A 14329-nucleotide genomic window follows, 5' to 3' on the forward strand; every position below is an offset into this window, starting at 1 on the left:
CCCCTTCATTGCATCAGCACACATCAACCAAATTTGACTTCAAGACAAACATGATCCCAGGGGAGTGACAGCAACCAATAGAATACATGCCCTTGTTACAGGAACAGGAAGCTCAAGGGCAAGGCCCAAGAGAGGGTATAAATAACCCTCACTCTCCATTCCATGTGTTCAGCTGCCCAGGACCTCAAACCCATATGGTCCTGTCCATCAATAAACCGTCTTTCCAATCAGCCTCCATGTTTCCAGTGTCTTTCTCCACCACATGGAGCTGAACCAGATGAATATTTCTTCCAACAATATAATTGAAGAATATTTAATTTAAAACACTTTTATTATTTTTTTATTTGTGTCTACTAAAAAAGCAATACAGTGCCCTATCTGCCTCCTATTTACTGACAACCGGAAATATAAGCGACTTATTCCAAACACCAACCTGAGAGATCCAGATATTCAGCCTGCTCTGTCTTAGGGAGTCCTTCCAGCATTTCTAGCATTCGGGTAACAATCTTTTGAAAAGATGCTAATAACTGTGGCAGCCCACAAAAATCCAATCCCTGTGAGTTAATACATAAGTTTTAGGATGAGAAACAAGAGTAAAACTTTCAAAACTAAAGTGACACTGTGCAGAACATATATGACTAATTGTGGACTGCTACCTCAATTATCTTTGCAATCAGTACTGAGTATCCAAGGGCAGTTAGCATGGAATGAAACGTAAATTTTAACCTGAATTTTACTATTATCATTAGAAAATTAAAAAGGGAGAAGGGGAAGGAAAAGGGAAGAAAATCATATTAGAACACTCTGACAGGGTATGTATGTAATAGATTCAGACTTCCCTCCTTTCACTCTTAGGCCAATTCCATTCTGTTTTTATTCTGTGATTGGGTTAGCCTTATTTAAAACTGATTTGTACTCATTCCAAACAAACTGTTAGCAAAACTGCAGCGGGATGTTGTGGTGTTATATTTACTCAGATATAAACATGGATGCTCTAATGGTTATGAGTGCTAGTTTCTTGCCAAAAAGGATGTGAACAACTGTAATAAGGTAAGGTAATTAAATATGAGGGACATAGTGTCTCAGTGGCTGAGCTTGTCGATCGAAAGGTCGGCAGTTCAGCGGTTCGAATCCCTAGTGCCGCGTAACGGGGTGAGCTCCCGTTACTTCTCCCAGCTTCTGCCAACCTAGTAGTTCGAAAGCATGTAAAAAATGCAAGTAGAAAAATAGGGACCACCTTTGGTGGGAAGGTAACAGCGTTCCGTGCGCCTTTGGTGATTAGTCATGCTGGTCACATGACCACGGAGACATCATCAGACAGTGCTGGCTCTTCAGCTTTGAAATGGAGATGAGCACCATCCCCTAGAGTCAGGAACGACTAGCACATATGTGCGAGGGGAACCTTTACCTTTACCTTTAATTAAATATAGAATCTGTTGTTTTCAGAACTAGATAATGTAACAAATACCATTTGAAAAGAGCTGAATCAGGCATATCAGGGTAAAAGAAAACCATTTTTAAAGGGGGGAAGCCAGCGGTAACAATAGGTATACTATTGTCATTAATTTTTAATTGGAATCACAGAACTACATTTACCACATCAAAATGGGAACATTAGATGTTACAAAAAAGGCATACTGTTAAGTAAATGGGCAGACAGCAGGTTCCTGCCACCCAACCTATCTCTAAATTGCTTATTCTTTCAAATCCAAAACTGTAAATTGCAGAAAAATCTGAAGAATGGTTCAACACGTTAAATTAGAATATACTTAATTTCTATTTGCAATCAAAGATCCTGTTTTACCAGGACCTGCTTTGATCACAACAGAAAGCCTTGCCGCCCATCGGACAAGGTAGAGAATAAAAAGAGGCAAGGCAGGCACTAACTTTGTCTCTGCTCTGAGCTAGCATGAAAAGAAACACATACTGTACCCATGTTTTGCACTATATTAGCCCATTTGGTGGCTTTATGGTCTCAAGCCTCTATTTTTTCTGTGCAAAGGTATTTTCCCCCAAGGTGAAAAACCTAGCCAGGATGGAAATTTGCTATTCAAGATTTCACTAGACTAGGCCAAGGCAACTCCTGAATTTCCCTTACCGGAAGCATCTGAAAAGAATCATACACCACAGTTGTGTAAAATTGGAAGTAATGATATAGTAGCTTCACCAGAACTTGTTGCTTTTTCACATTGTCTCTTGGAACCTGTGGAAGTAAAAGGAAATGAAAAAGACAATTTGTCATGCCTGGAAGCCATATTATCTGTGTGCCTTGAGGATCCAGGCCTGCCACAATCATACCGTGGGAAGTTAGGAGGGGGGATTGCATGAGTGAAGAAGAGATAGCCATAACAAACTTCTCTAAGAGAAGTTCAAGGCCATGGTGTCCGGCAGCTGTGCAAAGAAGAAATTGGAGGATGTCTTCTGTTCGGGAAAGAACTGATTGGAGCTGTGTGGGAGATGTGGGCAAGGTCTTGAACTTTTTTGTGGGTGAGGAAAACCCTGAAGCTTTCAGATTCGGGTTTCCCCAGATGTGCCAATATGACATCTTTAATAAAAGTTAGCTTTGAGGAACTTCAAGCCTCAGAATTTGATTTCGTTGGGGGTGTTACTTGGAACCCTGACATTAACCTGAATATATTTTAATTAACAGAATCCCCCATCCAGAAATATTATATGAATTTTTAAAAAAACCTGGTACTCTAATTACTAAATTTCCTGAGATTTTAATCCAGAAAAAGTACTGGTCACTGATTTATCCCCATTCTTTCCTGTTTTTGCCCAATATGACATTTGCCAAATTATGTCTTTTTGGAAAAAAGCTTATATATGAGGAATGCAGTTATGAGTGAACCTCAGATGTATACACAAACTGCAATAGGTTCTGTTTTTAAAGCTAACTTTCTAGACAGGAGATTAATAAAGTGTCAACACTTTTTCCTCTCCATCTCCACTACACCTGTAACCTAGTAGCATTCCAGATCCATCCAATCCAAAATAAAGCCATTTTGAAAAAATGGCTTTTATCTAAATCACATAAATTTGCAGTGATGCAGCATGAATTTCAACCAAAAGAATTAAAAAACAGCTTTACTTACCATATCTAGCAGCTTGCAGAGCAGCCTGAAATAACTTTCCATGAATGTAGAAACCCTCAGGATATCATCCAAATCAAAAGATGCCTGATTATCTTTTATTGCACACTCATATAAAGGAGTTATAAGCAACTGGCTACTTTCAGCCAGCACTTTAAGGACGGGTTCTTGAGCACCCAGAGAACAGTTTAGAACTTCTGCAGCTTGGTTGAAAAAAGGACCTAGAGGACTTTTGGCAACTAACAGTGCTTTATTCAGTTCAACAGCAGCAAAGAGAATGTCTAAAGTGAGTCTTAAGCAACGGGACTCATTGTTGGATTTTCTCAAGAAGACTTTAGACTGCTGAATAACTTCTTTGCTCTGTCTGAAACAGCCGGTTTTGCAGAGGTAACGTACTCTTACCACCATAAGCTCAAAGATACAGAGGCAGTCCTGGAAGGGCAAAGGTTCACTAACACCATTCTTTTCCAAAATGGCTGCCACCAAGTGATGGAAAAGCTGCTCATCGAGAAAACAGGCTTCTTCCTTCTTCAGAGGGCTGCACCGGGCCTCAAAAGAAACAGCGGCAGCCAAAGCATGCCGGGCCACTATGGAGGTGAAGAATGGAGGTTCAGGGAACAAAAGGATAGGGGAGTTATGCTCCAAGAGCATTAAAAACCGCACTGCTTGTAGCTGGGTGGAGAGTTGAAGCTTAAACTCAGCAGGCATTTTTTCCACTTTGGCCACAGCGTCTCTGGTCTTCCACAGCACACTAAATGTACTTTTGGCAATAGAGGTATAGTCATCAACAGGCACTTGGGGAGGCTGGTGCTTCAACAGATCAGCATACAGAAGGTCAGCAAATCTCAGGCAAGTATCAGATGGGCCGTTAGCAGCTGCTCCCCGCAGCATGTGGTAGAGTAGCCTTTCCAAATAGAGAGGAACATATTGAAGCCTTGCAGATACATAGCCATGATAAGCCATGTCAGCTAGGGCCTGGAGGCTTTTTAAATGACCAGGGCAGTCCACACTTTCTCCAAACCTGTAGATGCAAGCTCGAAGGACCCGATCACATGCTGATGTTTGCATGGAAGCTTCTTTTGGACAGTCTGCATTTTTAGGCCCACATACAAGGTATTCCTGTAATTAAAAAAGCTTATATCTAATAAGGCAGCCTTCTTTTTTTAAAAAAAAAAATCATCCAGAGCATCTTTCCTACCTTGGTGACCTCCAGTTGTCCTCCTATTATTTGGCAAAACCTACAGCCTGTAGGGCAGGTATGGGAAGCCTAAAGATCTCCAATTATACCACAACCACGATCATTCCCATACAATGCTTATGTTGATTGAGAACTCTGGGAATTGCCAACAACCATATACCCCAGTTGAAGGAAAGATTAATATCCTACAGTCCAATTTTCTATTCCTGCCCTATAAAATTTACTCAGATGTCTATTTCCAGCAGTTTTGAGCAAGCAGTTTGCAAGACGCCTGCAAGAAAACAAGTAACTGATGCTCACAGATAGGAGTAAATTTTTACTACAAGGAAAGCAATGCAGTGCAGTACTAATAACAGCAACAATATACAATTAATATAAAACATAACATAAAAGAAACCTATTTGGTATAAAGGACAAATAAATATTTCCTAAAGGTCCTTTGAAGTGTTTTAAGGCCTTCTAAAATTTCAAGCAATCGACAGATGTAATTGAAGGAACAGTCCATTCCAGAAGGCAGGACATAAGATTTCTGGGTCCACAGTGAATGGTTAAGATTCAAAATGTTTTAACTATTCTAAGCAGAATCAAATACAATACAATAACATTTAGTTATTATTAACACACATTTCAGATATGCCATCCTTGAATACATTTAATCTTTTTAAAAAATCATTGGATAGCAACACTCCATGCAGATTTCTTACCTTCAGCAGTGATAACAAAGTCAGAGTTTCTTGCGGAGTATTAGTCTGTGCCACAAAATCCACACTTTTGAGGAACTTCATTTTGCATGCCTGAAAAAAGAAGAAAATATGTATATACATTTAGCCCATAGACACTGCCAAGCCTCATTGGGCCTCTCAGTGCTTCTCTATACCTACCATCTGTACCTTACCACAATTTTCAGTAGCTATAATTTTTCTGTGTTATATCTTTTCCTATCAGGCCATAGCAACAAGCTTTACATTCAACTCTAATATCCATAACTGTATTAGAAGTTCGGTTGAGCTTTTTACCATGGAAGTCACTAGGTAACTTAGGCTAGTCAATTTTTTTCAGCCCAACCTGTCTGGGTTATTGAGGAAGGAGTAAAAAAACAGAGGATCTTCCCCCAAAAAGTCGAATGGTTGTAAATTCGTAAGTCATAAAAACCTATGCAAATCAAAAGCATAAAAATCTGACACATTTCCATATCTGGTTCCCTTTCCCATAGATTTTCTACTTATTCTCACTTATTATTCTCAACAAAAATAACCAGCTTCCCCACCTAAGCTTCTAGGAGACAACCTGGAATGAGGGACAGTTTAAAGTGCAATTATTATACAATTTGAACACTTCGAAAAACTTTAGATTATGGAGATATAGTAAAACTATATTCGTCATATTCCATTATTGTGCCATACTTTTGTAAAAAGCTGCAAATGTATCAGCTTAAGCTTATCTCACACTTTTGGATGCATTTTGTTGTGTCCTACTTCATTCAATATACTGCTATTAAGCCGTATTCAGAATTCACAAAGTGATTCAGGCTCATCTCACTTTGTATGGAATCTATCAATATTGCATTTTCTTTCACTTTCACTCTGGACTTTCTCCCCCTAAATTGCAAATTGCATGAGATATTTTAGTAAAGTATCATAAAATCAGTTAATTACAAATGTACAATTTGGGCCACCATCTCTTATTAGCGCTACAAAGTAGACCTGTCCAGGAAATCAACTGACAGGAAGAATATAACTTTTATTGAGATTAACTATAAGTAATAGTTGTGGCACCACCTCCTCTTAATTCACTGAATCAGGGAGTTGCTTTCTCACTCCGCTTCCAAATGTTATCTTGTGGTAGATGCTTAGAGTTATCTTATTCTGTATATCTTCTGATAACAGGGTTAATATACATAACAGGGTTAATACTTATAATGAATGTGTACAACACATGGAGCCCAATATACCAGAAAAAGTGTGAAGGTGTTAACTCATAGAACATCTATTTTATAAATAGTCTCAGAAAGTTCACTTAAAGACATTTTCTCTCCATATACAAAACTTGTCCCAAGCCCAATGAACCTATCACAATTTAAAGAACAGTTTAAAAGCATCTATTGGCTCCTTTAAACACCTCTAGTCTACTAGATTAAATATAGACTTGACCAGTTTTATATATTTGTGTGTATATATATATGTGTGTGTGTGTGTGTGTGTATGTGTGTGTAACATGCTGTTATATACGTAGAGACACACAAAACATATATACATTTTATGTGTCTGTGTATGTATATAACAGAGCATGTATATGTATATAGTATGTGCACTATACATATAGTATACATATATAGCATGTGTATGTATGTTATGTATGTGTGTGTATATATATATACACACTCTTACTTGTTTTGTATATATATATACAAACTCTTACTTGCTAGCTGTTAGAAAAGAAAAAAGCCCAGAACCGAGTAGATGTGATTCTACTGAGCTGGAGCTACAAAAAACCTTGGTTACGTAGGGAAAATCTGGCTAGAAGAAAAACACACATAAACCCTACAAAGTAGTAAGAATATATATATATGTGTGTGTGTGTGTGTGTGTGTGTGTGTGTGTGTGTGTGTGTGTGTGTGTGTATATGTGTGTGTGTGTGTTTCTTCTAGCCAGGTTTTCCCTACGTAACCAAGGTTTTTTGTAGCTCCAGCTCAGTAGAATCACATCTACTCGGTTCTGGGCTTTTTTCCTTTCTAACACCTAGCAAGCTCTAACTGCTAGTGTTAGAAAGGTGTTAGAAAGGAAAAAAGCCCAGAACCGAGTAGATGTGATTCTACTGAGCTGGAGCTACAAAAAACCTTGGCTACGTAGGGAAAACCTGGCTAGAAGAAAAACACACATAAACCCTATGAAGAAGTAAGAAAATTATATATATATACACACACACACACACACACACACACACACACACACACACACACACACACATATATATACTTTTTCTTTAGAGTGAGCAACAGAATTTCATTTTTAATGTGTGCCAGTGTGCTCACAGTAAAAAATGACAATAAAGATCATTTTACTTCATTTCAGCGCACTGCAAAATTTGCATTTAGAGCGTGTAACAAACCCATGACCGGCCAAAGCGTTTCACTTTTTCAAAAAAAAAGATGTGGCAGATATTGCTATTTCGAATTAGTGGTCTGCAGTTTCCTTCAGAAGAGTAGGCATAATTCAACGTTAGCATTACGCCGGACAGGAAATACTGTATGGGAGTTGTGGTCCAAGGCTACTATTGGGAAAATATGAGGGATAAATATAGTACAAGTAGACGGTCGCTGTTCCGAGGATCTCCCGCACGATTTCTGACTCCTCCTCCCTAGCACCCAGTGCGAAGAACACCCGCCCACCCACCCAGCGTCCCCCCAAACTCAGCCTACCCGCCGCCAGAGTCTTTCCTCGCAACTGGCCTCTCGCTCTCTAAAGCTGCCACGACCGGCAGCTGAAAGAAGAACAGGCTCGGCCCCGCGCCCCGTTCAAATCGACAATGGCGGCCAATCACAAAAGCGGCAGCGTAGCTCCGCCCATTCCCCCCCACCCATTGCCTTCTGGGAATTCGCACGGGAATCGCCGCGAAAAGCCTTCAATTAACTTCCGGAGGGCGCGTAGCGTTTGTATGCTAGCAATTCTTACCTCCGATTGCTATTCTTAAGTAGGCGCACAATACACCTGCGGTCTAACTTATTTGGGTTTCCCTGCCGTATATCAGTGTTTCCCAAACTTGGGAACTTTAAGAAGTGTGGACTTCAACTCCCAGAATTCCCCATCCAGCATGGCTGGCTGTGGGATTTTGGGAGTTGAAGTCTTGAAGTTTCCAAGTTTGGGAAACACTGCCGTAAATGACTTGAGTAAATAGCTAATAATTTTGTTTTAAATGCGTTTGTTTTTTACAAGCTGTTAGACAAGCTTCCCTTAACATTTAATACTATACAGTGCTTCTCAACCTTGGCATCTTTAAAATAAGCCCAGAATTCTGAGTGTTAATGTGTATACCTTGCCAAGGTTGAGAAGCACTGATTTAATGTATAAATATCCACACACACTTTCTTGAGTGTAAGTAAAATGGAGTACAGGTAGTCCTCGACTTAAAACAGTTTGCTTAGTGACCACTGAAAAAAAGTGACTTATGACCATTTTTCACACAACCTTTGCAGCATCCCCATGATCATTGTGATCAAAATTAAGATGCTTGGCAACTGGTTCATATTTATGACCGTTGCTGTGTCCTAGGATCATGTGATCCCCTTTTGCAACCTTCTGACAAGCAAAGTCAATGGGGAAGCCAGATTCGCTTAACAACCAGGTTACTAACATCAACTGCAGTGATTCACTTAACTACTGAAGCAAGAAAGGTCGTTTAATGGGGCAAAACTCATTTAATAAATATCTCACTTAACAACAAATTTTGGGCTCGATTGTGGTTGTTACTTGAGGACTATCTGTACGTGGTATGGTATACCACTATTAAGGCACTTTGAACTAAAGCAGCATGTACTTGTTTAGTCTGATAAAGGGAGGCTGTTTTCTCAATTTAGAGTCATAGGGCTGGAATGCTAAAACAGGGTCTCATTCCATGAATCTTATCACAAGAAGTTTCAAACAAGCTCTATAGTTTTGAGGTTTATAATACCTACAAAAAAGATTTAACTGGAAATATGGGTGCATGTTGAGGTTAATGGATCTCAGCCTTCACTCTAAGGCAGAGGTCTTCAAACTTGGCAACTTTAAGACTTGTGGACGTCAACTCCCAGAATTCTCCAGCCAGCTATGGTGGCTGGAGAATTCTGGGAGTTGACGTCCACAAGTCTTAAAGCTGCCAAGTTTGGGGAGCCCTGCTCTAAGGCAATTGCATGTTGTCAGATAAACCACTTCTTTCAGGTATCCTCCCTGGTAAATGTGGCCATGTAATTACCAAAAGCCTAGCCTACACAGCAGGAGGAAATCAGTAACTGCAGTACTCCCCAATGTACGCCCACAATTGAGCCCAAAATTTCTGCCAGTCACCCACACACGATGATTGTTGTGAGGAAAATAGGAGGGAGGAGTATCATATATGTTTGCCACCTTGAATTACTCATGAAGTAATAGATAAAAATCTTAATAAATAAAATGAGTCTATATAGCGAGACCTCAATTTTGAATAAAACACAATACAGGTCATCCTTGACTTATGATCACAATTGGGCCCAAACTTTATGTTGTTAAATGAAAAATTTGTTCAGTGAGTTTTGCCCCATTTTACGACTTTACTTGCCACATTTGTTAAGTGAATCACTGCAGTTGTTAATTTAGTAACAAGGTTGTTAAGTGAATCTGGCTTCCCCATTGACTTTGCTTGTCAGGTCACAAAAGGTGATCACATGACTTCAGGACACTGCAACCATCATAAATATGAACCAGTTGTCAAGCATTTGAATGAAAACCACATAACCTTGGAGATGCTGCAATGATCATGTAAGGTCCAATAATAATATATTTAAGCTCATAAGCCTGGATAGCTCAGCAGACTAATGCATTGTAATTTAACTCCAGCTGTCTGCAATTAGTAAGTTTGAATCTTGCCAGGCTCAAGGTTGACTCAGCCTTCCATCCTTTCTAAGGTAGGTAAATTGAGGACCCAGTTTGTGGGGGCAATAAGCTGACTTTGTAAAAATATACAAAAGTATGAAGGCTATTGCTTAACGCATTGTAAGCCGCACTGAGTCTCCAGAGAAGGGCGGCATATAAATCAAATTTTTTTAAAAAATGCCAAACAAGAAACTTAAACAGAGGCTTGAGTAAAATAGCATTTAATCTTGATCAAGTTTAAATGGTTAGCTATTCCAAACACATACAAGATGCATGCAGGTAACAACTACAAACAAGAGAGGGAATGTGAACTCCTTTTATATTGTTTAGGAAAGTCATAAACCTCCAATTCTGGCATCTTTGATTTGTGTATTCCCTGGAATTTGGTTTGTGTATCCCCCCCCCCCCCAATAGGGTAGTGCCTCTTCATTAGCCTTATCTCTTCCTGATCATCCTCTTGGTGTTCACACTTGGGTATTTAGCCCCCTGGAGTGGTGGGAACTCAAAAGATCAAAGATGAGATAGTTCTTAGGCAGGAGGGGGAGAGATAAGGCTCTGATCAAAAAGTGGAACATATAGTTTGACAAATGCCAGATACTTCACAACAGACCCCAATAACAGTCCAGGAAGTTAGTCAATGTGGCATGTTTGTGTTATAACTACAAAGGGCATAATATAGTGTCACAGGAAACAAATATTTACAGCATGCAGGTATACAAAGACATCATATACATATATGTTGTAGGAAACAAGTAGTTTCTACTAATTCTAGTATTTCAGTATATCTATTTCCTTACAGTCATAAGCGTGAAAAACGGTCATGAGTCACTTTATTTATTTATTTATTTCATATATTTATATGCTGCCCTTCTCCAGAAGGACTCAGGGCGGCAAACACAAGTTAAAAACATGTACAACACAATCCCATTTTAAACCAAATTAACTAATAAATAATAAAACCCAGAATCAGAGTTAGCCTGTTTTAGGGGGTTTTTTTGAGTTTTTTCAGTGCTGTTTTAACTTCAGTCAGTAAAAGTGACTGAAATTCAGTAAGTGTGAATGAGTTTTTAATGTTTTTAATTTTTAAATGTTTTTTATAATGATTTTTTAAAATGTATTGTGAGCCGCCCTGAGTCTTCGGAGAGGGGCGGCATATAAATTGAATATGTTAGATGTAAATGCCTTATTCTCTAATGTGTAAATAGTGTATATAAGAACATCAAGGGTTAATTCATTCTTTGATTCCTAATGTATTTATGACTCATCACTCATTCTCATGACTCCACCCCCTGTGTATATAAGGAGCTACCCTCCACAGTTTCCCTGCTTCTATCTGTGAATATTCAGTGAATATAGAATGCCTTTATGTAAATAAAAAGAGTTGTATTTGAACTCTTAATTCTCTAATGATTTATTGAGTCCGATCCAGAAAAACATCGCAACAATCTGGTAGCAGAGGATGGTTTGATTGACTCAATAAGAACTTAAACATGCCTAAAAGAGATAGACCCAACACCAGGGCATACAGCAAAGAAATGGAAGAAGATCAAGAAATAATAAATAAATCCACAAATGCAATTTCAAGAGAACCTGAAGAATATACCTCAGAAGATGAGGAAATAATAAATGAAGATGATGAACAAGAAGAAGACGAAATAGAAAACAACGAACTCAGGTCAGAAATACTAAAACTCTTAAAGAGCCAAAAGAGTGATGAGAATCTTGTCGCGGAACTCCAAAATGTTCTAAGAAACAACGGAGCAGCGAGAGAGGAGCACATCACTACTAAAAAATCAAAAGACTTAAAAATAGTAAGTGATATGCTTACAGAAAAGAATGCAACAAAGAGGGAGAGCAGCGGTCCCGCGCGAAATTTTGAATGGCAGCCATCTTGGTTTCAACTGACCCCCAAGATGAACGAAACTGAGCCAATCAGAAAGCTAGATTCAAAATGTCTGGCGCGAAAAGCCCTACTCGATATGAAAAATGAAAAAGAAAAAACACATACTTCAGAAGAATCAGAAACAGAGAATGAAGAAGACCCATTAGACATACAAGTAAAATCAGCAATGAAAACGCTTTTTGCTGCATTTGGGCCAAGACTAAAAATCACTAAAGAATCGCCAAGGAAGCAAGCAAGCAAACAAACGCCTCAGGACCTGCAAACCTCCATCCCGAATTCAAGAACAGTGACACCCGAGCCCAGAGAGCCTTGCCGATTCCTCCCTACACCAAAAACAGAAGCAAGCGACATCTCCAGAAAGAGAAAGAAAAGGACAATCGCAGTTACCAGGACCCCAAAAACCGAGCCAGAGACCGACTCATCGGAAGAGGAGCCGAACGAGCGGGCGGCAACGGAGAGAACCTTCCACGACGAAGACAAAGAAAGAATGAGCAACGCGCATGCGCGAAGTCAAGAAAACAACCCGGGAAGATTTGAACTCATGAGGGAACCACACAGACTCGTTGCTGACATCCCTACACCATTCTGCAATTTTCTGCATTTGCAAGACCACGAACTGCCTCAGGTTGTAAGTAACGGCCAAAGTAATATAGGAAACTTGCCTAGTGACTTCCCAAAGTTAAGGGTTGATGGTATTAATCTACAAGAATGGTATCAGCAGCTTCAGGTTATTTTCATGAAAGAGAACTTATTATTTTTTATCACTAATCCTCCAAGAAGACCTTGGACTTTAAAAATAGATAGATTACACCATAGAGCCTTTTTTCTAATAATAGCCAGTATATCTCCTGCAATGTATTATAGCATCAAATCAAATCTGACTGTTTCAGAAATTATTCAATGTATGTTTAATTTGTTCCACAGCGACAGTGTAGCCACTACAACAAGAATGTCCAAAGAATTCTTTTCATCTAGAGTAAAACCAGGGGTTTCTATAAGTGAGCATTTAATATGTTTAAACAAAATAAGGGCTGAACTGCATTTAAGGGGAGAAGTTATTTCAGACCAAACAATGAAAAGTGTTATTATTAACTCACTTGACTCATCATGGGACAATTTCATGTCACATCTTGATACCATTAACTTAGGATATTTATCCATAGAAAGTCTATCCAACAAATTGATAGCTGAAGACAATTCGAGAAAAAATCGATCTAACAATCACACAGAACATAGACCTGTTAGGAAAGTAGCTTTCCAAGAAAAATATAATGAAACATATAGATGCCATAATTGTGGGTCCAAAGAACATAATAGAAGAGATTGCCCCAGATTTTCAAAAGAAAGGCACAGACCAGAATACATGAACAGACACAATCATAGACAGCCTTCTATAGAAAGGCATAGATATAGGAGTCCACCAAATTACAGAGAAAGCTCAAGAGATAAAAAATCTGGTTCACTGAATGGACTAAATAAACATGACAATACAAAACCCCAGCAAAGTGAAAATAATAATTGGCTCATCGATTCTGGGGCTACAAACCATACCACTAACAATAAAGATATATTGTCTTCTTTTACAGAAGATAAGTTTGTAATAAAAGTAGCCAATCAAGAAAAGGTTCAAGTACTAGGCAGAGGGAATGTAATTTTGTCTGGTTTAGGAAAAATAGAGGGGGTATTGTTAATACCCGAAATACCTCATAACATATTGAGTGCCATAAAACTAAGTAGGGACTCTGGTATTAATATAACTTTCTCAAAGGGAGAAGCAATCCTAGAGAAAAACAAAAGTAAAATAGGTACTGTGATAATTAAAGGGGGCTTGCCCTACCTCATAACAAAAGAAGAATGGCTACATAATATTGATTCAAATGTTGAAGAATGTATAGAAATAGATAATGAAAATGTTAGCAATAGTGACAATGATGATTGTATAATATCACATGATCAGAATGATGCACCCAACATAAAAAAACCAAAGATAGGTAAACCAATCCATGATGAGTGTGCTCACATCTTACATAGGAAGTTAGGCTATGCCAGCTTTCCTGTAGTACAAAAAATGACTGAACACGCAGAAGGTGTCAAAATAAAAAATTGTGAAAACTATTTGGAATGCTCAGTATGTAAGTCTACAAAACTAAAAACTAGCCCCAGACCAAAAAAATCTGCCAGATCAACTAACAAAATTTTTGACTTAGTACACATGGACCTAGTAGGACCACTTACTCCATCAATCACATATAGGAAACGTTATTTTCTAACAATAGTGGATGATTATAGCCGTTATGGTTTTGTTTACACATTGAAACATAAAGATGAGACTTTTCAAAAATTTAAGGAATTTTATAAACGCATAGAGACACAACATAATATTAGAATAAAGCAAATTATGACAGATAGAGGATGTGAATTCATGTCTAAAGAATTCTCTCAATGGCTAAAGGATAGAGGAATGCTACATTACACTTCCAGTCCATTTTCTGCGTTCCAGAACGGAATTGCAGAAAGGAAAAATTCCACA

General features: G+C 38.6%; 1 protein-coding gene across 2 annotated transcripts in view; it reads right to left on the reverse strand.

The window, feature by feature from the left end:
* The window catches only part of ESPL1 (extra spindle pole bodies like 1, separase), a 92367-nt gene that overhangs the window by 36409 nt on the left and 41629 nt on the right, over positions 1 to 14329 (reverse strand). The window contains exons 1-5 of one of the 2 annotated variants that reach the window (XM_034419166.2): positions 7709 to 7844; positions 4995 to 5084; positions 3096 to 4211; positions 2099 to 2203; positions 434 to 554 (exon numbers count right to left, since the gene is read on the reverse strand). In XM_034419166.2, the coding sequence (XP_034275057.2) occupies positions 434 to 554; positions 2099 to 2203; positions 3096 to 4211; positions 4995 to 5075 (1423 nt within the window). In that variant the 5' untranslated portion in view covers positions 5076 to 5084; positions 7709 to 7844. Of the gene's footprint in view, positions 1 to 433; positions 555 to 2098; positions 2204 to 3095; positions 4212 to 4994; positions 5085 to 7708; positions 7845 to 14329 lie in introns of those variants that run through there. The other variant, XM_087886718.1, reaches the window with a different exon arrangement.

This window comes from Pantherophis guttatus, chromosome 2, assembly GCF_059756535.1.
Source record: "Pantherophis guttatus breed Tessera chromosome 2, ASM5975653v1, whole genome shotgun sequence".
NCBI classification, from domain to species: domain Eukaryota; kingdom Metazoa; phylum Chordata; class Lepidosauria; order Squamata; family Colubridae; genus Pantherophis; species Pantherophis guttatus.